The sequence below is a fragment of the Nesoenas mayeri genome (genome assembly GCF_963082525.1).
Source record: "Nesoenas mayeri genome assembly, chromosome: 4".
Lineage (NCBI taxonomy): Eukaryota > Metazoa > Chordata > Aves > Columbiformes > Columbidae > Nesoenas > Nesoenas mayeri.
This window is the reverse complement of record NC_137540.1, coordinates 8,537,538-8,560,211: the sequence shown is the minus strand read 5'-3', so window position 1 is coordinate 8,560,211 and position 22,674 is coordinate 8,537,538. Positions and strand designations below refer to the sequence as shown.

At 37.9% G+C, this 22,674-nt stretch overlaps 1 protein-coding gene across 1 annotated transcript; it reads right to left on the bottom strand.

Moving 5' to 3' along the window:
• Positions 1-390: 390 nt before the first annotated feature.
• AP1AR (adaptor related protein complex 1 associated regulatory protein) lies at positions 391-17,596 on the bottom strand (the record flags this gene model as incomplete). Its single annotated transcript, XM_080344207.1, has 10 exons — positions 391-656; positions 3,422-3,550; positions 4,516-4,589; positions 5,782-5,843; positions 8,965-9,063; positions 9,822-9,918; positions 10,803-10,828; positions 11,643-11,669; positions 12,525-12,573; positions 17,520-17,596. The coding sequence occupies 10 exons, from the start codon at positions 17,594-17,596 to the stop codon at positions 391-393; spliced, it is 906 nt and encodes a 301-aa protein (XP_080200333.1).
• Positions 17,597-22,674: the final 5,078 nt, after the last annotated feature.

Genomic DNA, 22,674 nt, shown 5'->3' with positions numbered 1-22,674 from the left:
AGATTCATTATGTAAGACTGTTTCTAAGATAAATGTTAGGCCAATGATGACTTTCAAAAACAAATCAGTAGAAACATCATCCAGAAAAAAAAGCTAGTTAAAATATAGATATGTCAAGCTATGACACTTAAATTAGTGCAGATAATTTTATATTAAATCCAGATATCCAGAAATATACACAATAGAATCATCCCAGTTTTCATAAAAATTTAGAAGGTAGATGATAAAATTGCACTTAATTCTGAATTAATTCAGAAAGCAAGTCATTCCCATTCCTTGCTGATCAATCTGTAAGTAAAAAGGGAACCAAGTTATAAAAGAGCAAATTGGTTTTGTACATTCTATTTCACTTTTCAACATTTGGTCATAACGAAGGGCCGCGCAGTTTCACTATCTGTCTTGATGATCAGAATCAGATATCCTTACATCTGATGCAGACAATTCTAATACAGGATTTACAAATCCGGCATATTCTGAATTGCCGTTATCATCCATTTCAGCGCTAACAAAGTCATTCTCCCACTCCAGTCCATTAGAATCATCAGAGGCTGAAGCTGGATGACTTCCTGTCTTCTTGCTATTGAATTTCAGAGCTGCCCGGAGTATATCTTCTTCTGTTTTGGAGCGTTCTCTCATTGGAATCATTCTGTTCATGCCTGCGATTTAAGACATATTTATGAGAAAGACGTGATTTTGAGGGAAGTACCTTTATGTTTGTATTAGAAGAAACAACAAGAAAACCATAGAGATCCAGACTCTGGTAATTTCTCTCCTCAGTATCACTGTATTTTCTCCTGGTGGTACTATTCACATTAAAGCAAGAGTCTGCAGCCAGTTTTGGCCCAAATGAACAAAACAGCCAGTTATGTTGATTTACAGAGTTCTAGGACAGACAAGACTACACAGTGCAAGAACTCACTAGCTGTCTTTAATTCTCCTATATATGCAGCCTGCTGCTCTACACTATGGGCATGTAAATATTAGGAGGTTTTTGGTACTGTGCCATTTCCAGAGAAGCTAAATGTCCCTTCTCAGACTCAAGTGATGGATTTTATGTTATTTTTTCATGGGTCTTTCAAAATGTAGCTATTTTCAACTTGACTATTCCTGGCTCACTGAAGCTGTTGTCCATTTCTCAAAATACACTGCCAAAAATACCAATACAGCATTAATACTCTAAGTTCCTTGTCTGTTATCTGTACATGACAGCAAAGAATGAAAACAGAATCACTGTATCCAACATCTGTATTTAATCCAGGGCAGTTACTGTTTCCATTTTCTCCTCAAACCCTTTGTCTTTCTGTATAACGCTCTTTATAAAACTAACATTGCGAGGCACAAACTATGCATCTGCTGTACTCAGACAGCTCCACTCCACAATCCCATTTTCAGTACTATTATACCATTACATAATGATTATATAGTACCACTAGTATATAATCATGTGCAGTTCAGGATCTAGGCATTTCCTGTTAAGAACCTCCTACTTTGGCAAATTTTCAGTCAAGCAATGTCATCTTTTGCTGCTATTCTTTGTGGTGGTTGGTTTGTTTTTTAAAAGGCTAATACCCTTTCAAAACACTGGTTCTTCCCTACAATGTGTTCAGCCCCCATGTAACTTTGTCTAAGGACAGTAAAAATATGTGACTAGACCACAAATTAATATCCTAGATCACTAAACCCACACACAAACACACTTACTTGAAGTTGTTCAGTTTCCATGGTAGGTTTTAACAGCACACACAGTAATTAAACCTCTTATCCCAAAGCAAGCAGTCAACTGCTCCAGGTAGATGCTTTTAACACACTTAAGTTGAGCCAGATCTACCAAGAATGTGTTAAAAACTACTCAAAGTCCTGGCAATATTGACTAGTACTTCTTTCAAATGACCACATTCCTCCCTTTGCAGCCATGAAAACAAGCTATGTCCTCAAGCATAAGCAATCATCCACAGGTTATCTTACCAGCTCTTCTGCTCAGGGTTTGAGGTTACTAAAGAGAAGCGGCGCACAGCCATCGCAATGACCAACTCTTAATCCTTCCCCTTTGTAGAGCACTGGCTCATAGAAATCAGAAACAGAACTACACAGTAATTTCGTTCTCCGCTTTTAGGCAGTTTTTAGCACTTCTCAGTACTTACTATTTAGTTACCTCAAAACCAGATGAATGTTTGTGGCTGAGTCAATAAGACAGCAATAAGAAAACAATGAATAGCAAAGATCACGGATTGCTAATTCTATACACATAAGTAAATTCCCAAATGAGAAGGATAATACAAGCCCATATGCTGCGAGACACTCAAGTACTCAAATGAATAAGATAATTTCAGATGCAGGTATGCCTGGTAAAGACTAAACCTTGCTCTCATGTGATTTTTAGTAGGTATTTAAACAGATATTACAGTAAGGTAACTCATAAGAGTGGGGGGACAACTCAGTCCGTAAAAGGCAGAGAATGCAATTTTTCCATTTCTTAAGCATGGTGTAGAATATATAGTTTCCAGAACACTGCTTCTGCACTGGTGCTAATTACTCTCAATGTAAAATCCAGTGTAGTTCAGCATGTATGATATTGCCCTAGCTTTAGTTCCTCTAGAATGCCAATAGCTCTTGCACACACTAGCTAAAAAAAGATGCTGGCTACTTCTGGCTACTTCTATGTCTTCTAAGTCTTTTAAGACAGGTTTATGAACTACACACCTTAGTGCTCTTGACACTGCTAAACATTTAAACTCTATACAGACTGTCAAAAACTAGTTTATTAAAGGAAAAAAAAATCCTGCTGTAACATTGCCTAAAAGAAATCCTAGCTTATTTTTGGTGAGCTTTTCAACAGTTAAGGTCTCCAAATTTTGGATTAACTTCAAAACCAAGAGCTTTTGCAGATTTACTAAAGAGAATGGAAAATACCTACAACAAACAGCAGTAGCAATTAGAATAGTTGGGTTACTCACCTGGAATGCAGACCTAAGTTGCAGTAGAAGTTACAATACAAGTAATTAGGGTTTAAAGAAACAATGATTCCTGAAATACTTCAGAGACTCCTGACTAACTTCTACCTTTTAAAACAAAGAACAAGCTGTTCCTTTTGCTACTGGCTCACAAGAGGGCAGCATTTCTTTACTAGTAATTTTGTTGTGAGTTTACAATGAGTTCCACAAGATGCAGGAAGTCATTTACTTAAGGAGCCAAAGAAATGAATTCATTTCTTAGACAAATAACCGCATGTATCAAAATAAGCAATTTGCTAGGTAAGAATAGTTTACAGTTTAATCATTACATGCTTGAGAGAAATCCCATCAGAATTAAGTTTTAAATCAACTTCCCTTCTGAAAATGACAAATTTAAAATCAACGTGTTTAAAACTGTCAGCATTTTTAACTTTTAAGTTCAGAATGAAATTGAATGGCAGAATAAATACCTTCTTCATCTTCCCACTCTAAATCTAACGAAGTGCTGTCATCATTTCCACTGGTTGATTTTGTTTTGGTCATTAAGTCACAACTGCTCTCTGTGTTGGGTGTCAGCACTGTAGCATCCGAAGAAAGTCCTAGATGTAAAAAATACGTACTTTTAATTTGTAAACATACTTGAATTTGAGGTTCAATATGCTAAATTAAACTTTCAAAGCAAACTTTTTATTTTGCTTTGTGGCCCTTAAGCCTCAGAAACATCTGAAAAAGCACTTCATCACTTCAAAGACTTTACAGAAGCTTTTTAAGTCAACATCACTGAGATATTACAGGATGACATTAAGCAATATTGTCTAATTAGAACCATAGAAGAATTCAGTAAGCTGTAAGCTGGACTTGTGAGAAGTCTTGCAAAAAAGAACCAAAACCAAAACTCAAACAACCAAACCCCAAAATCTAACCCCTAAAACATATCCACCCCGCTCAACACCCCAAACTATAGGCAGCATTGCCCAAGAATTACCATCAGTTCTCCAGCTTCTTAGTGACTATCAAGTACTGTCACCAAACTTACATTCTAAGTTAATAAAATTGTTTTCCTCTAAATTGTTAGTGGAATTTTTAAATATAGGCAGCAAAATCCTCTCTTGCGCTTCATTAGAAAAAAATTAACCATTAGTATGATTCAAATTATTTTGCTAAGAGATGGTTATAAATGCTGAACGCACACATTTGCATTCTTAATTCACAGTTAGGTTTTACAAGAACAGGTCACTGCATGATGTTGCCTCCACAAAGATGGCTGGAAAGCCTTAGTAAAATAAAATCCAAGCACAGGATGTGTTTGCGGATAGAACTTGCTTTTCAGAACTAGAATGGCTGTAGCACAAGTTGTATATGCCATGTTTTTCAAATCATCAGGGAATTAGAGAGGAAAATAAGTTTCTTTTAATTTTTAAATACAGATATAGGTATACATATGTGTATATATAAAAATATGAAATATGAATAAATTATGTTTATCTAGGAAAAAAAAATAGTACTCTGTGCTCCTCAGAGTCACTTAACATTTAAAGATATGCATAAGAAAAGGAAGACTTACTACTACTTCGAAAAGCTTCGTACTGGAATTTTGTATTTCTTAAGAAAGAATCAAGATCTTCCTCTGCCACAGAGCTGTAAGAACAGTGCACATATTGCTTTGAGTTTTATAAGCCTCCAAGGGTGCCATAAAAAAATGCATTAATCCACATGGCCTCCAGTTCTACAGTACAAAGCACATACATCGTTAACTAAAATCTTTACCAAATGATCTACAAAATGCCTATCCATTCCTGCTCATCATATCCTCTCCCAGGCAGAGCTTCTGCTCAATTTTTAGTGGTAATTTCAGTTACAAATGAAATGCCTTAACTTCTGCAACAAAACAACTCTTCCCTTCTTATCTTTTGTCACTTGAGATGACTCCTGAATTTTCAATTCCTCTTTTAACTAATGAATTCAAGTCCTGCTACTGCAATTCTTTGTTTCTGAACTATGCTAATTCCTACTCATTCCATAAAACCTGTTTTCACAGCTCCTTTTCTAACTGTACTTACCTAACTGAAAATACCTCCCATCCCCCTTCCATTCAGAAACAGGTGTCTGATTTTAGTATTTTCTGAACTCAAATACCATTCCACAGGTTGGTGTGGGTGGTTTTTATTTGGGGATATGTGTTTGTTGTTGTTTAGTTTGTTTGTTTGTTTTGGTGGTGTTGTGGGTTGTTTTGTTTGTCTTGGTGGGGTCTTCTTGTTTTTGTTTAGGGTTTTTTGGTTGATTGCTTTGTTTTTTTCTTCTAACACTGAACAGAGGAGGTAGGAGTGAAGAGAATTAAAGGAATACAATTAGGAACAGGGGGATGATATAAACCATTCAATTCTCCATTTGGTTTGTATGTATTTTTATTGGGTATTTCAAACAGGGTTCTGAATAATAAAAATATTTTTGTATTAGCTGAGATTTTACACATAGACACCTTTTTAATATAAAATGCTATATTTTATATGTGTATATATATATGAAATATATATATATATATGAAATAAAAACCACCATATATGTATATATATATGAAGTAGCTGGGAGTAGGTTAAATTTGTATGCAATCTACCCTATAATTTTGCAGGTTCTTGGTAACCAGTTTGCATTCAGTAACAATTTGGTGTGAATAAAACTGCAATGAATAAAAACAACTCTGACTTAGAAATGCTGCATATGTAAGGTTTGAAAAACAGGTGGATTTGCCTTTTTTGGGAGGGGGAGGTGAGGAACAGAAGTAAAACCAGTCATTGTTCTTAATTATCATTAATAACATTTTATATCTTACCTTTGATATTCTCCATTATTAACAGCGTGCATTCTCTGTGTTATCCTTTGTTGTTTACGTTGCTATCGAAAGAAGTAAATTATTGAAAAAGCTGAATGCAATCACTCAGAGTAATATACTCAATACACTAAGCATTCCCTTAACTGTGACACTGGAGGAAGCATTGTCCTGGTCCTTCGAGTACAACGCAGGAAAAGACTGACTTTCATTCAAATAAAGATCAAATTTTATGATAATGAAGTGACTGTTACATGCAAGAGGTATTACTTTTAATCTCAGAGGTTTCTCAATTTAAAATAAAGTAGATCTGTAAATAGAGCTCTCAACATTTTAACCTATTTCATATGCCCTCCAAAAAAGAAGACATCAATTTGTCTAGAAACATATAAACATCATTCATGACTGCATCTCTCTTCTCTACTGTATTCCCTTCTTAAGCCACAGGTATTTTCAATGCACCACTAACACCTGAGTTATGTTTGATTTGTTTTGCCTACCACTTAAAAAAAGTACTTTCCACAGGTCCTTCTATCCCTGTACAAAGCAATACTGCTATCTCCTCTGGTTGTCTGTATCAACATAAGATTCTTCATTTATATTAATGAAAGTTTTGCTGCTTTGCTGTGCCAAAAGTATTAATTGCTCTATACTCTTTAGGTAGAACGCTTTCATAGTATCACTAGGAAAAAGGAAAAAAAAAAAACCAACACAGAAGGAAAAATGCAAGACAGAAGCCTTAAATGCATTTATTTTGTAGTTAAAAGAGGATCGATAGATGTCATGGAAGTAGGGTTCTACATACATTTTAGGGTTTAAGCAACTTAAGTTGTCTCAAGTTTCTTTTCCCTGCCTTGAAAAACATGATAGCATAAAAACTGGGCACAAACTCTGTGATTAAAGGTTACAAAGCAGTAATTGTTCACTGATTACAACAAAGACTAAGATAAAAATTAATGAGTTAAGTTTACAGACAAGTCTGAAGTATCTAGCTACTATATTTTCTGAAAAATCTATTCTCTGGCTTAATGGATCTCTCCCTGCAAATGAAAAGCCAGGATAAAGAAACCGGAGTTATTGATGTCAACTTTAGCTTCATCTAAGAATTCCTCTTTCCTGGGTAAACAGTCTTGTGAGATAACTCCATTGGATCAGCTAGTATTTTTAATCCCGAGACAATGATTTCTGGGCATACTTTCCATCTCATGTATTTAAATAAGATTCAGAATAAGCAGACTGAGACCAGTAAGCAAATGGGAAGTGTAGAAGTAGAAATATCACACAATGGTGATTATAGGTAAGAAGACTTAAGTACGCAGGGAGAAAGAGACAGGAATTTGGCACCAACATAGTTAGCAGGTCTGGAAAAATCAATTACTGATGTATGCAATAATTTTCTGTTAAAATTCATATACTCACATAATAACAGATTTCAATTATCTACCCATTTTCCTGGGTCATGTCCAAATATCTAGCACTATAAGTTCCAGGACATGCATATATTAAACTTCTCTGCTGTTACAAACCCTGACATTTAGTGGGACAACATCAGAAAGCCAAATTAGTTTTAAAGGGATACCATCCTTCCAAGGAAAAAGCTATTTTCTCATTTAGAAGACTGCTGCCCGCAAACAGCAAAGAGATGTATTTAAAAATGGCTTCTAGTTTATCTAGAAAGGTTAAATATTTGATGCATATCTATACAAAAATGCTTCCTTGGGAATCCTTATAATCCTTACGGGTTTTGGGGGGCAGTGTTTGTAAAGGAGATAAGTGGTGCTAATTTTATGAGAGAAGGAAATGAAAATCCCTATAATGCATTCTGTCTTAGGTCCTGACTAAAAGACGGGCATATTAAAAATACCAAAAGACAAGAAAAATAGCATTTCTTGCACAGAATTTCTATAAAGACCAGTTAAAGCCATAAAACAATCTACTTTTGCTGACTTTATATAGATCAAATGTGTTAAAAAAAGAAACTAGGCAAAAAAAGGTCAGAAATAATTAACCCTCCCATACGAATGACAAGAGACTAAAAAGAGAAATGTGAAATGAGACCTACACTTAGCAATAGAAATATAAGATGAAAACCCAGTCATTGCTATCAATTTGGAAATAACCATTTTTAGTTCACTCTCTTTTGAATATAAATGATACACTGGGGCTAAAGATCTCCTCCATACCTATTGGAGATTTCAGACTTTTTCAATAAGCCTAAAGGTGAACTTCTGAAAAATTACTTCTAGTTGAACACATACCACATGTCTAGTGGACTGTTTCCTTCAACGTGCTACATCTGCAGCCACATACATTGTAGATGGACAGATACAAAAAAGTGAAAATGCTCTTTTTAACATACATATTTCCGGCGACCTGAAATTTGGGTGGCAGCACATACTTCAATAGCTCATTAAGATTTTGGAAAATATTAAACACACTGATAACATGTAACTCTTTGAACTGCAACATGAAAAGAATCACTAATAAATGCTAGCAGGATACAGAACAGCATCTGTTTTCAAAAAAGCAGAAAAACTTAACATGGCTTTTGTTTTGCTTGACTAAGCTTCAAAAGCAAAGACACCAGACACCTGAAAGTAGGCACAGGTATATTACATAAAGATTGCTCTTAAGTCATTACTGGACTTTGGCTACTACACATACAAATCAAAATGATAGAACAATTCAGGTTGGAAGGGACCTTAGGAGGTCATGTAGTCCAACATCCTGCTCAGGGTCAACAGTAAATAAAGACGACTTGGAAACATATATCTTCATGCTAACACAAATCACAGAGATAAGGAACAACTAAGTGCACAAATGTATTAAGTACTTTTTACAAGTCTAAATAATATGTGCTTAATTTTTTTTTAAACTAGAAAACCATCATAGATCACTTTCAAGATGAGTAACTTCTACAAAATGTAAGAAGTCTGTTAGGCAAATTATAGATTAAAATCATACATCTGTCATTCAAAATCTATACTCAGCTTCATAAGCTGTTTCAAACAACTCTGATAATTTCCAGCTGTTCTTTCAGATTGTATATTTCTTTCTCTACTGGAATTTACAAGCTGAAACAATTTTCTCATTATGTTTCCTGAGATGTAAAGGATATTAGGAAAGTCTGCATATGTAGAAATAGAACAGAAGCTCTGATATATATTGGGGTCTTTTTCCCCTCACCTCCAAGAGCTTTTTCTGCTTTGCTGCCCTGGCTGCTTCACGTTGTGCAGCATATAAAGCCTCCTCTTCTATTCTTAACTTCTCCTCTTGTAAGGCTAACTGTATATGAACAAAATAGTAATGGTTAACAAAAGCAGAACCTATCTATCTTCCTATCAATAAAGCCGTAAGTTCAATAAAACAAAATAAGAACTACTAGAAAATAAAAATAAAATAAAATTGACTACAGTTAAAACATTTTTCTTCATTAACCAAATTTAACAGCTTCCCCCCCAAACACCCCAAGAAATATAGGTAACTAAACATTATCCTATTGAATACACATCATCATAGTGAACTGCTGTAAATGCATGTTGAGTTTTATTATGAACAGTGAAAGACTTAAATCTTCTCAGTTGCATATTTCATTGGTACTTCATTAAAAATTATGCTCAATTTCTGCATTCTATTCCACATCATATTCCATTAATTGCTGCCAACACACTAAAACAAATGTCAAATTATGTTTTCTTCCTAAGAAAAGCTCCGGAAAAAAACTGAACACAAGACAAGCACAAGTCAAGTATACTCCCCATTTTGCCTTTCATAAAAAAAAAAAGTTCAAATTTAACAGATCTCAGTAAGCACGCCAGACTATTCATTCAATTTTTCAGCCAAGAGGCCATTAAAAAGAAGGAATCTGATGCAAACTTAGTTGCACAGCAATCTCTTTGTGCTTCCTGTAGACTAAGAAATACCAACTGATGAACAAAACCCAACTGTTTTGTTCATGTGAACGGAATCTCCTTGTGTTTATGGTTGATTTTAACTACTTTAAAAGAATAACCATCCACACCATACTAGTCATAACTGCTTACCTCTGACTGAAGTTTCATATCAACAACTCTCTGCTTTTCAGCGATGGAGTCGTAATGTCTGTCTTTCAAGTCAGCAATTTCTTCCTCAGTTAGAGGTCTAAAAGCGTGGGAGAGACACAAAAAGGCCCCATCTATTATTTACTCCTGACAACCCTAAGTTGCATTAAACATATCCATACGGTCTTTCTTGACTGGTTCTTTAATGCAAATGCAACAAGTTGTTCTTTTGGCTACTCCTGAGAACAGAGTTCCTACGTTCCAGTTTACAATGCTGTCTCATCTTACTCTTACAAAGCATTTTTGTATCTTTACAGAAAACATATTTTTTAAACACTGTTTGCTAACAGAACTACTGGAATAGAATGGTTATAATTGCTGTATAAATCACTTTTCTCTTACTTGTTTTGGTCCCATAATTGTAAATTTTTACCCTTTCATCTGTTGCCTACTTTATGAATACTTTTATGTATCTAACAAAAGACTGCAAAAGCAGTATAATAAGGTTTGCTATGTCACCTCTTTGGGACCATTGCAAGAAACAACATTCTGGGAAATATCAAACTTAAATAATACAAAATGTCTAGAATTAGACAACCAAAGCATGTACTTCAGTGCTTTCATGCGTTTCCTATACAGCAGGCCTCTATGTTTCTACAGCTTACATAAATATTACCATGCTCACAAAAAAATTCACTGAAGTTGTAGCATTAACATCTGTGTAACTTTAAATGCTGACCCTGGGAACAAGAATCAAGATTCTCTTTGCAACATACTGTTTTACCTGTCTTGTATAGTTCTTGTATGATGCATTATCATCTGAAGTGTCTTGACAGGATTAAGCACTGTTAGTTTGACATGTATTCTTTCCACATATGTGACAACAAAGACAACAGAAAGGGTTTTGACAGGAACTCTGAAAACATTTAATAGTTGCAAGGGGAGGGCAGAGGAAAGTAGAGGTCCTGAATCTCAAAGCCTTACCTGTGATTGCTTCCTGGGCTTTCCCCCTGTTAAAACAAAAAACAAGTCTTGAGTTTTTGAGAATCCCATCAATCAAACAACTTTGAGATGCGAAAAAAAATTATGAAATCATAGTTTCCCCCATATATTGGTTTTACAAGTGTGTGGTGGGGAATCCCCTGTTTTAATTTGGAATAAAATAAAAAAAATATTATGCAATAAACTGAAGTGGCTGACAAGTAAAACACAAAACAAAACAAAGTGCTTCCAACTGAAAGGAAATACTCCAGTGGTGTATGTCAGGAGTCAAACTATTAGTCTTCACATTTTTATATACATTGCAGTGTAATGAAAGTGTGGGATCCACTCCCCCCTGCCATTATCAAGTTTTATTAAATTAAGAGTGAAATTTTAAGGCAAATTTCTATTTTCCTGAAAAACGGTTCAGCTAGTTTACCTGTAATTGTAAAGACAGAGCATTCCCCAAATCTTCCTTAGCAAAGCAACCCATGTCCACTTATGTTCTCAGAGAGCATTTGCTGAGTCTTATAAAAGAGTTACACCAGCAGCAAATTCTTCTTCAAGTCTTCCTCCCAATGATTTCACCCCCGCTCTTCTTTTCTTTTTGCCTTCCTAATGTCCATAGTGCTCTCTTCCTGAAAGCGTTACCTCCCATATTCCCCCCAAACAGTTTTCTCATCTCTTAGGTCATCATCTCTCCCAATGTGTTAAATATTCATTCCTAGAGCAAATGAAAATCAAAGTAAAAAACCCTTGCAATTCAAGCCTACAACGGATCATGAAGTGGGATCTTGGAGTGTATTGTATCAGCAGGTTTCACATTATGAACCAGGTACCTACCTCATCACTTTCCACTAGGTTCTCAAACTGCAGAGAGAAATATATAGATGAGCTTTACAATTCGATATAACAAGTCACTAAGCACATATAGCAAATATGATTACATATCTAATCTGTCTTGTAAAAGCACCACTCCAATGACAACAGTGGGACTATAATACTATTTATGAAATCTCTTACTTCCAAAGAAAGTATTACTTTTAGAGTAGGACCTATCTTCTTCCCAGTGTTTCTTTTCTTAAACATTATGTTCACCAACAAAGAGAAGAGTCAAAATTATAAAACATTCACATATTTCACTACAGCTTATGTGAGGTCCCTGATAAAAATGAAATCTCATTAGCTTATAAGATTGCTAACAATTCTGTGTATCTGAAGCATTATAATACCAGCAGTGGAAGTAATGGTATGGCTATTACACCAAAGTATCCACTCAATTTAAAAATGCAGGAGACATAAGAGGTATAGTGCATGTAACCTCTACTTCAAATGGCAACTGTGATACTTATCAAAACATATTTGAAGATGTACTTAATTTACAGAAAACACAGGGTTTCTTTCTACCCAGAATTCTAGAAACTAACAAGCAACAACACCCCTGCCCTCAGTTTTGCACACAAGAAACTAAAGGTCAATAAAGGCAATGCAATGCTTTATGACAGGAAGCCAAACCAACCCCAAACAGGCAAAACCAGATAGTTCTCTTCTTTCCAACTGACAGATTAAAGTAAGACGATGTATTAATGTTCTGAGCTGGTATAAGAACGACCAACTTGCCACCCAGTGCAACATCAATTTGGTCTGGAATATTTCAGTGTATAAAAAGTGCAAAAAGTGTTAAAGGCATTGCTAGAATTCAGCTTGTTCCACCTTTGCACTCACCTCTATAGTGAAGTGTTCTCCTGTTGAACATGTTCTAAAATACTTTGATCTGGAAAAATAAGTCTACAGTTACACTACAAAATAGTCTTCAATTCATAGCAGAAGGAAAACAAGCCTGGTATTTTTAAACAGCTTTTGAAATACAGTAATTAAGTATAAAATAAACATAAAATCTTCATGTATTAAACACGTTTACTGTTAATCTGTGCTCTGCACTGCTATCAGAGCAGGAAGAGGCAAAAGCATGTAAACATATTCTATAGAACTGTAGAAAAGACAAACACCCTCAAGTGCAAAGAAATAACTTATCAGGATACCGGACTTGACATTTACAGACATCTTAGCATGTTCTACAATACCTTTCATACATTCTTCTGAAAAAACATTATTCCAGGCAACTTCTGAAAACGCTATTGCTCACCATGGCACTTAACTCTTTACTAGCACAGCATGTTGTACAACACCAATGGTAAATCACATATTTCATTTTGCCAGCTTGGCACAGCTAGAAGTTTGAACCTCAGAGAAAAGTGTCTACAAGAAGTCAAGACAATACGTTCCAACTAGAAAAAAATACTCACGGTCTGTAATTTTACACAGAAAATCAGATCAGCCTCCTCCTTAATTCTTTGACTATCTTAACACTGTCCTCTATATAAAAAGAAATACAGTATTAAGTAATCTGAGTACATTTCTACCTAGTGAAAGAGGTTGCGCTATCATCCAAAAGTATATTCAAATGTATACTGGTGCTTCAGTACAACATCCATTTCATCAAACTATTTTAAAAAACAGAGTTTCCAGTTCCTAGTGCTGACTGATATCAAGAATAAATCCAGGGCCTCAGGCATTTCTATACTTGTACAAAAGATCATTCTGTACTTGCAACCAACACTTCTGCTATTTTAAAAGCAACACACCAGCCAAAGCCTGAATTGTTTTAATCATGACATATTTAATCTCCATTATATTTTTCTTTGGAAGTCAGGGTACATCTGCCCTAGCAACTTGTTATGCAACCCACTTCACTCCAGAGTCCTGGTCAACCTTTCCGTATATACCCTAGTGTAACTTACAGTGTGTAGCTGCCAATAAAGAACTGTTTCTAGTTGATTCATTGCTATGAAACCAGAGATGAAAGGCCACTTTAATTAATGCACGATGTCGCAAGTATAATTGGGACATATGGCATGAACACTTATAGTAATTTCATCACTACCCCTCTGTGTAACATTTTGGTATGCAGGAGCCAATACCATTAAGAATCTAATTTAATAAAATTGTTCCAGGAAATTGTTTCAGAACTATCTACGTTGTTATGAAAAGAATGATTCTACTTTGTAGCATCAAGCGCTAACTAAATTATGTTCAACTTTACAAACACAGGAGCTGCAGTCAGATTATTTGCAGGAACTGAACAGTGAACTTACAGAAAACTAAGACCATGCAGTGCAAGCTTACTAAATGTAATTACAAATAACCCAACAGCAATGACACTTCAAGGAAGATCTACACTTTCTGCTACTTGCTGAACAGGCTCTCGGTTACAGAAGACCTAATTCTGGGCCAGAGTTTGAGCCCTTAAATCCCAGAGCAACTATGGAAGATTGAGGTCATTAGGGACAGAAATGGAAGACCCATCAACTTCACCCCCATACATAACAACTTCAATTGAAAAAAAGAGTAACCTATTAAAATGCTTACAGCTTTTATTATTCTCCTTTAAGCTCTACTGTTTCATTATTTTCTAAACCAGACTTAAGAAACATTTAGGTTTCACAGGTACTAGAGCAAACAGTTCAGCTAATAGGCCACAGGACCTATAGAGACTGTCAGATCTAACCTTGAAGTTTTAAATCTATTAAAGACACTAACTTTTAAGCACTATATATATATATATATATGCTTTACTCTTTTATGCAAAGTCATGTTATCATATTTTATTTAAAAAAACCCACAACCAACTTATACAGATTATGCATGGGGGAAAAAAGGCACTAAAAATGAACATTTAATCTACTAAAGCCAGGGCATGAGTGAAAATTATTTTTTCCACACTAGTGACAAAAAGGATTGTTTCAGTTTTGCTACATAACAAACCCTCCCAAACTAACCAAACAAATAACCTAGAGACAAATAATGTTTAGTCTTCTGTCTCTTTTTTTTCTCTCAACACTCCTCTAGAAGTAAAGAGGAATCCTTATGGTTGAATGTAGTGACAAACGCCCTGTGACCTACTTTCTAATTATGGTTGCAGCTAGTAGTACTTCGAGCAAAACTATTTCAGTAGAAGCATAAGGGCATTCCCTAAGGAAAAGAAAAAAAAAAGGAGTAAAAATTACCAACTGAAAGTTTGTGTTTTTATAGAAAGTTAAACTTATACTACAGTAATGAAGGTTTTGGGGTTTAATTTGTCTCTACACATGCTCCACATGAACTCTAAAATCATTGCAACAATGAATATAGAAATCTCCAAGATTTTAAAGCACAATTCCAAGTAAACACAATTTATAATCTTGCAGGATTTTGAAACACTTCCTTGAAATTGTGCACTTAATTCAAAGGTTTTTTTCTTACATTTAAATCTTGGGAGCATCTCAAAATAACAAAGCACTAGGGTTGTTTTTTCTTTTCAGGAGAGGGGGAATCTGAGATATTAAAATAAACACAATTAACTTGATAAACTACATTATGCTGTTCTAGGAGTAGCAAATCCTGCAGAATTTGGTAGCAATCTAACTTGCAAACTTAAAAAGTTTATAAGACACATTTTACACTTTAGTTATACAATTCCCTGCGCCCCCCCACCCCCGCAAGTCATGGAAAACACCTGAATTGCTCAACACTCCAATACTGTTCTGTAAAATACCAGCACACCCAGAAAACAAAGATGACCTGAGACATGTGCCAGCTATCTACAGGAGATAGTACTGAGGATCTATTTTTCATACACTGACCCCTGTATATGATTTTCCAGGTTCAGGCTTTAAAAGGCAATCCAAACAGGTGCAACCCCTTCTATTAGAAAAGTCTGTTTTCTGTACTATCATGTAATTTTTCTAAGGCCTTCATTACAGGCGATGCAACAACTAAAGAAAGAGGTATATAAGAGTTTAACATTACAACAGCAGACATTTATTTCACTGGTAGGGACAATCTGACACTGGACTAATAGAAGCAATATACACACGTATAAGCAGCTAAGCCATCATGGCAAGCAAACTTCTCCTTTTAGAGTATACTTATAAAAATGTCTTCATTAATTCCCTGCCATAATTCTGTGCACCAGCATTCATATTTGCCATTCTAAAACCCAAGGAAGCAGTAAGCCAGTAGTTCCATGAAAGGCGCTGAAACACATAACAAAGTCTGGCCAGTAAGCCAGTAACTTCAGCAACCATCTGCTGAAAACCATCTGGAGAATATGAGAAGGTGTGGCAGAAGGCTAACAAATGATACTCCATAAATCAAACATGTATCAAAACCAAGTACTAGAACAGATGACACTGTAAACACCAAGGGATATACAAAAGGGTAAGGAGAGTATTGTAAACATACAAGAAAAAAAGAATACAAGTGAAACAAACAAAAATAAATATAGGTGATAGTAGCTTTAGACCAGAGGGAAAGATAAAAGATGACTGTGTATCTAGAATTTGCTGTAATATGCAAGACAACCTTGTGCATTTTTGGACTCTGTCCCTTATTCAGCGCTTGTAAGTCAGTTAATAAGTCAGTTAAAAACAGTTGCGGGAAAAGCAAAGACCAAAAGCACCTCACAAACAATGCAATAATTTAAAGGCTAAGTACACATTGCCAGAGACTTATTGTCACTACCCTTGACTGCTAGAATAAGCATGTTAGCCTATGAGTGGAGACTCAGCAGAAAGCACACATGAAGCAAGAACCTTTCGAGTGTTACCTGTTTTTCTCAGAGTACAGTACAAGAAAGTGACAATAGTGACACTGAAGAAAGTGACAGCTGCCCAGGTAGGTGAGGTTTCTTACACTTGCAGTTAGAGAGTGCTAAGAATACAAACACACACACTGTCCAGGTCTTTCACTCATTTCTCTGAAACATATTCCTAAAAGATCTTTAGGACAAGCAGAACATCAGGCTGGCCTGCTAGAGCTGGTGTGAAATAAGAGGCCATGAGTTTGCAACACATAAAATACTCTGTATATCTACTTCAGTCCTAATTCATCAGCCAAAAATAAATGACATCTAAGTACCAAAACCTGGTAATTACATGGAAGAAAAACAAGTTCTTGTACAGCTAACGTATTCTTCCTTTGCTTGTACACTGCTTTTCCATGAACTGGTTGTTGCAGAACAAAAGACAGATTACATGTTTACAAGATACAGGAAAGTTTATTTGGATTATTCTGCTCCCGATCTCCCGTAATTGTCACCCTTTATCCCAACAGAGTCTCAGCCTCTGACTCACAGAGAACACAAGATCATATTCCAGAAGATATGGTGGTTTTCCATCTTTGCACAGACACAGTAGCCTGCACAGATTTTGGCAACTAACCTAAAAAATCGATATAAGCTTTTTTCTTCTGGATAAACAACCCTGGAAGAGGGCTAAGGAGGAAGAATGTCCCTGCAGCCTGTTAGCCTAAGCCATCCCTAGAAGCCTCCGATGAAACGTTCAAACTGCACAAAGCCGACGGTATTTCATCAGCTCGAGCTGTCAAGGCTGACGCTACAGAGGCGTTTTTCCTCCCCTCCCGTGTTCCCTCAGCCCGGCTGTGCGGGGAAGGCCGAGGGCGCAGCCCGGGCACCCAGCCCTGCCCCAGGCCACCTCACCCCCTCCGGACACCGCGACGGCGCCCCGGCCTCCTCACCCCCCCGCCACCCGCGTCCCGCTGACAACGGGGACCGGTCGCTCCTCACGTCCCGCCGAGGAGGAGGGGGAAGGCGGGGCCGGGCGGGCCCAGCACCTCCCCGCCCCGGGGAGGGGAAAGGGGCAGCGGCGCTGCCTCGCTTACCCTCCGCCCCGCTGGAGCCGGCCGGCGTCCCTCCGGCAGCAGAGCCCGCAGCACCACCGCACCCAGCAGTTCCCCATCGCATCCTGCGCGGCGGCGGCGGCTCCTCGCGGCTGGCGCGCGGCGACAGTTGGCACCCCGCGCGCCTTCAAACCGCCCCTGCGCGGCGCGCGCCGACCAACGGCCGCGCCATCAACGGCCGCGGGGGAGGATGGAGGGCGGAGGGCGGAGGGCGAGGGCAAACAAAGAGCCGGGCTGCGCCCGCCGCCGTCACCGAGTGGGCGGCGAGCGAAGGCTCCGCGCTGACAGCCTCATGGCCGCGGCCGCTGCGCAGAGGCGGATGCCGCATGCCCCGCGCTCGCCCCGCCCCTTCCCGGGCGCTGGGGGAGGAGAGAGCAGAGAGGGGTCCCCTCCCTCACAGCTGCGGGCGTTGGCTTGAAACCGCCTAACGCCCCTCAGAGAAATGGTGCGTCCCGCCAAGCCTGGGAGTGTTGAAGGCGTCGCCGCCAAAGGGATTTGTTCCCTGCAGGGTGCTGTCTAAACGGAAGAACATCACAGGAAGGTGAGGTGGACGTGATTGCGTTGTGTTCTGTGGGTGTAAACTAGGTAGGAAAGGATCCTGGGTGAAACTGAAACGAGTGATGAGGTTCTGTTGTCTATGAAAACAGGATGGGTTAAAAATAAAGGCAGCTTACCGCAAAATGATACACCCCTGCTTTGGACAGAAGGCAATAACATCTCTTCCTCAACTATCATCACCATCACATGCCACAGGTGTGATTTTTTTTTTAAATTAGATTTATTTATTCCCCTCCGTTTTGTACGATGAAGAGAAATAGGGTGTATTGTGAAATCCTGTATCTTGGCATATACTCATTACATCTTATATGATTAATGTGAACAAAAATTCCTTAATTAAAAAACCAAACCCCACCTTTGTAATTTCAGCCCTAAAAGATAATTTGGGGCACCAGACTACTTCATCCCTAACTTCCCTCAGTTGTTGGATCCTTCATTATCAAAAATATTAAATAACTAGTTCTTTGTGTGACTCATCTAAAATCCAGTATCTAAATGACAGGGGCTGTCATTGTCTTACTGAGGTTCAACCACAAGAACTACAATGGATGATTCTGGTGGATACCACGACATTTCTGGCAAACAGAATAGAGAAAACAAAATCAGAACTGATGCTGTGTTGACATTCTCTAGATGAACAGTTCAGAGGACTACAGCAAGACACACAAGATGTGGAAGGCACACAGCACAGCCACACGTGATTTGGTATAACAAGCTAAACAATGTAAAAGGAATGCCATTGTCCCCATATTCACAGGATACAGAATCCACATTGACTGAAATCATATCATTTGCACTCAGCTCAAAATACTGAAAATGTCTAACTTACACTGTAGATATTTAGAACCTGAAACCTATCCTGTTATTTATTGGTTTAGATACAGGGTTGTGTTCACTGTAAGAGTACTAACTTAAATAAATCTCTTCTAGCCTGTGAATTTAAAACTCCTCTGCCCCTTTCTTATTAACCTAGTGGATGTATTTTCCCGTGGTTATGGAAGTTCATCAGAGCTCATAGTAGCTTACATTTAAAAGAAGAAAAATATTCCAGGGTTCCAAAGGCCACTATGAAAAAGGCATTGCCAGTAATCACACTTTTGATGCAAGGAATCCAGTTCAAGGCCCCTGTTGACTATAGGCATCACATTATGAGAGAGAAAAGGGTTTCTCTCAAATTATCAAGACTGAAGTCGGTCAGTGCCATTTAACAGGCTGTTAAACATATCTGGAGTACAGGTACTATATGGTTTAGGAAGGTTTCTCTCTCGTTCTTCACCACCTTCAGTCTCTCTGGCTTTAAATTATAGCACCACCCTGACACACATCATCATAACTTAACTGGGACATTATATATATCTGTAAAAATAAAGAACACTCAAAAAACAACCCCCAAAGCAACCTATAGCCAAAATAAATGGTCATCTTTCAAGTTAGGTGCTGATGGTAAAAACTGGCATTACTGCTGTGTGTGCTCACACAGCAACAAGGCAGCTGGAATCACAATTAATGAGGATCCATTTGACACCGGACACTGTCCATAATGAAGAGTGAGTTCCCCAACTCGACTGGTGTACTGGCCCAGCCGTTGAGCACCCCTCTCAGCTTGGTTCAGAAAGGATCTTGTTGGGTCAGCTGGGAAAGACAGACACATCAATATACTGGGGACACAGAGAAGTAGTGCTACACCCCATGTTGTCTCACTGATCTTCCATGGATGTGTTATACCCACAGCACTGGATTCTTGAAAACCCTTCTATTGTTTTTGTGCAGTTTAAACCCCTGACAAGAAAGAATGCAGCCAGTGACTCCTCCTTTACTGCTCTCTTGGTCTCTAGGTAGGCTGTTCAAGTGCTGTTGTGACATCTCTTGTAAGCTGGTGTACTCTTGTTCTTAGCACCAGTGAAGGTACAAAAAAAATGAGGTTCTCCCTGCAACATTGCCCCAAGATTGTACCTTCCCCTGTAACAGGCAAAGGGTATTTAATGTACAGTCAAAACAAGGCCTATGTGACTAGTGAATAGCTGTCACTCATCATGAGGAAAGGCATATATAATAAAAAGATACCACATAGATACTACTAAAGGAGGAACAACCTTTTAGAATAGACAATGTCTGTATAGAAAATCTCCAGGTGGACTTAACAGCTATGGGATGAAGCGTTTGTGTAGACAGGTCCATTACAGAAATAGAACTGTAGTATTTTTTTGCCACGATTAAAAAAAAAAAAAAATTGAAGAACCACCTGCACTGACATAGTGAGTTTTTGAGGTCTGTTGTGCATGTGTGGTTGTGGTTTGTGCCTTTTATTTAATGAAGCCAAAAGTGGTATTTCAGCAATGGAAGAGTTAATTGATTGCCAAGTAAGCTAGCTATTAGCAGTGCCGATCAGATTCCGGGACCCAGACAAGGCACTTGCTACAATAATGATCAGCAGTAGAAGGTGGGAAGAATATAATAGATTAATACTGATCGTGTGTGCTTTTTTCTTTTTTTTCCCCTGGAAATGTGAGGTCAGCCTTGAAAGGTGCATTACATATAGGGAGTGGGAATGAGGGTGAAGGAGAAATAGAAAAAAACACAACAGAAATTACTTACAGCAGGTGATGCATATCAGCATGACTCAAGAGAAATATGGTAAAGGTTTCAGAAGGATTATTGCAATATGTGATGCCTCATGATGCTATTTTCCATGAAACTGGCATTTTGGCAAGGTTTATACTGTTCCTCTCCCAAAGAGAAATGTAGTAGTCAAACGTGACAGGTGTTCATGATTTTTTTCACAGCAATTGGAGACCTTTTCTTCTACAGTGCCCTAGATTGTGAAATATAGTCCACCAAACTGAGGAGAGTAATGTCTAGGAACTGGCTGGTAAAAACAGGAAAGGGAAAGGCTAAGCCCTTGCACAGTGGCTGTGAGGTATGACATTTTCCTGGCGACCTGATGGGGTAGGAGTTAGGCAGCTTTACAGTCCTTTGAACAGACATAGATGGTCTCTAACTACTCTTTCCTCTTGCTTTCATCATTTTTTTCCCCCACAACTCTCTTTGACACAGCACCTTTGTTTCGGGAAGTATCCACACAGAATTTGTTTCTGTAGTTACAGTTTCTGATTGCTTTCTCCTGCATGAATCCTGCCATGCCGCTCATGTCCAGAGAAAGATAAGTCAATGTTAGTGTGTAAAGCAAGAGACTCACCATCATGGGTTGCTATGTGAGTTGCTGTCTCCTGCACTGGTGTACAGTGGAAAGAGCAAGAGTATGTGGGATTAGGTCTTGTTCAGTAAACAAGCATGCATGCTTGAACTTCGCTGTAAGAAAACTCTGTTGAAGGGACAGGTTATTGCCATGCCTGTTGTTAAGTTGCACATACCATGATTTTAAAATAAAGTGCACAGCAAGGGCATTGATACAGACATCCATTTTAAAGCAAATTATTTTACCTTTATCATTGCAGCATTCTTAGCAACATTAAGTTGCCTTGCAACAGCACACAGCCACTCAGATACAGAATAGTCATTAAAGAATTCATACCGTGTTTTTTTTTTCTAATCTTGGCACTCAGCCCACTGCACATTTTCACGCCAAGATAAGATTCCTTAGTCATTTGTTCTTTATGTGTCTTAATGGCTTTAAGAAAAAACACAGTTCTAAAGAACCTCAAGGGAAGATGCTTTATGAAGCCTTTTTACTCATTATAGCCAAACAGATTTCCAGCACTTCTTGGGCACTCTCTTAGGCTGGGTTTGTTAGGAAGGAGTCAGGCATCTCTTATGCTATCAACTAAAAAATTTGTTTTGTGGCTATTCGTGTCTTCCTGATACCTTGGCAACTGTCCTAGAAGGCAAATGGAAAACAGAGGAAGTTTTAGGGACTGGGAAGAATGAAAAAGGAGAAGGTCGCATTTAGTCAGCACTTTGGGTACCAAACTGAAGTAGGTCTGTTAATTTTTAGGGAGCATCTGTAGCAAGATTTGACCCTATTTTGAGAAATACCCATTTCAAATTCCTTTTTCACTTAATGTCCCCCAAATCAGGGTGTATTTATTCTTGCAGATAATAAGCCTTATCACAAATAGGTTTTTACCTCTTTCTTTTCAAAGGATTTAAAAGGCCAACCCATCATTTCTGAGATCTCTGGAATTTCCTCAGGACATTAAAATACAACCATCACTTTGGGAGCCCATCAGAAATATCACAAGGCCACAGCCAGCCAGATATTCTGGCTGCCATAAATCTGAGTTAAATTGTTGTCATGTCCAGGTGTTCATTAATCTGAAACCTTTCAGAGAATCAGCAAAAATCCCAGTCATGTGAACAGTTTAACAAGCAAAACTGCAGGGGCAATAACCAAGAGGGCAAGGGACATGGAGAAGCAGAGAGCTGTCCCCAATTACCTGTCTCCTTGCTTCTGTCAAACCAGTTCATTTTACTGTGCCCTCAATGTGAACTCTGATGTTCTCAGGGAACTGTTGCTTACTTTGGTTTTATCTGTGAGAAGGTGTATTGATGCTCTTGTGATTACAGCATTAACTTGAAAGACCTTGGACATGGTGTCCCCGATTACGATAGGAACAATTCC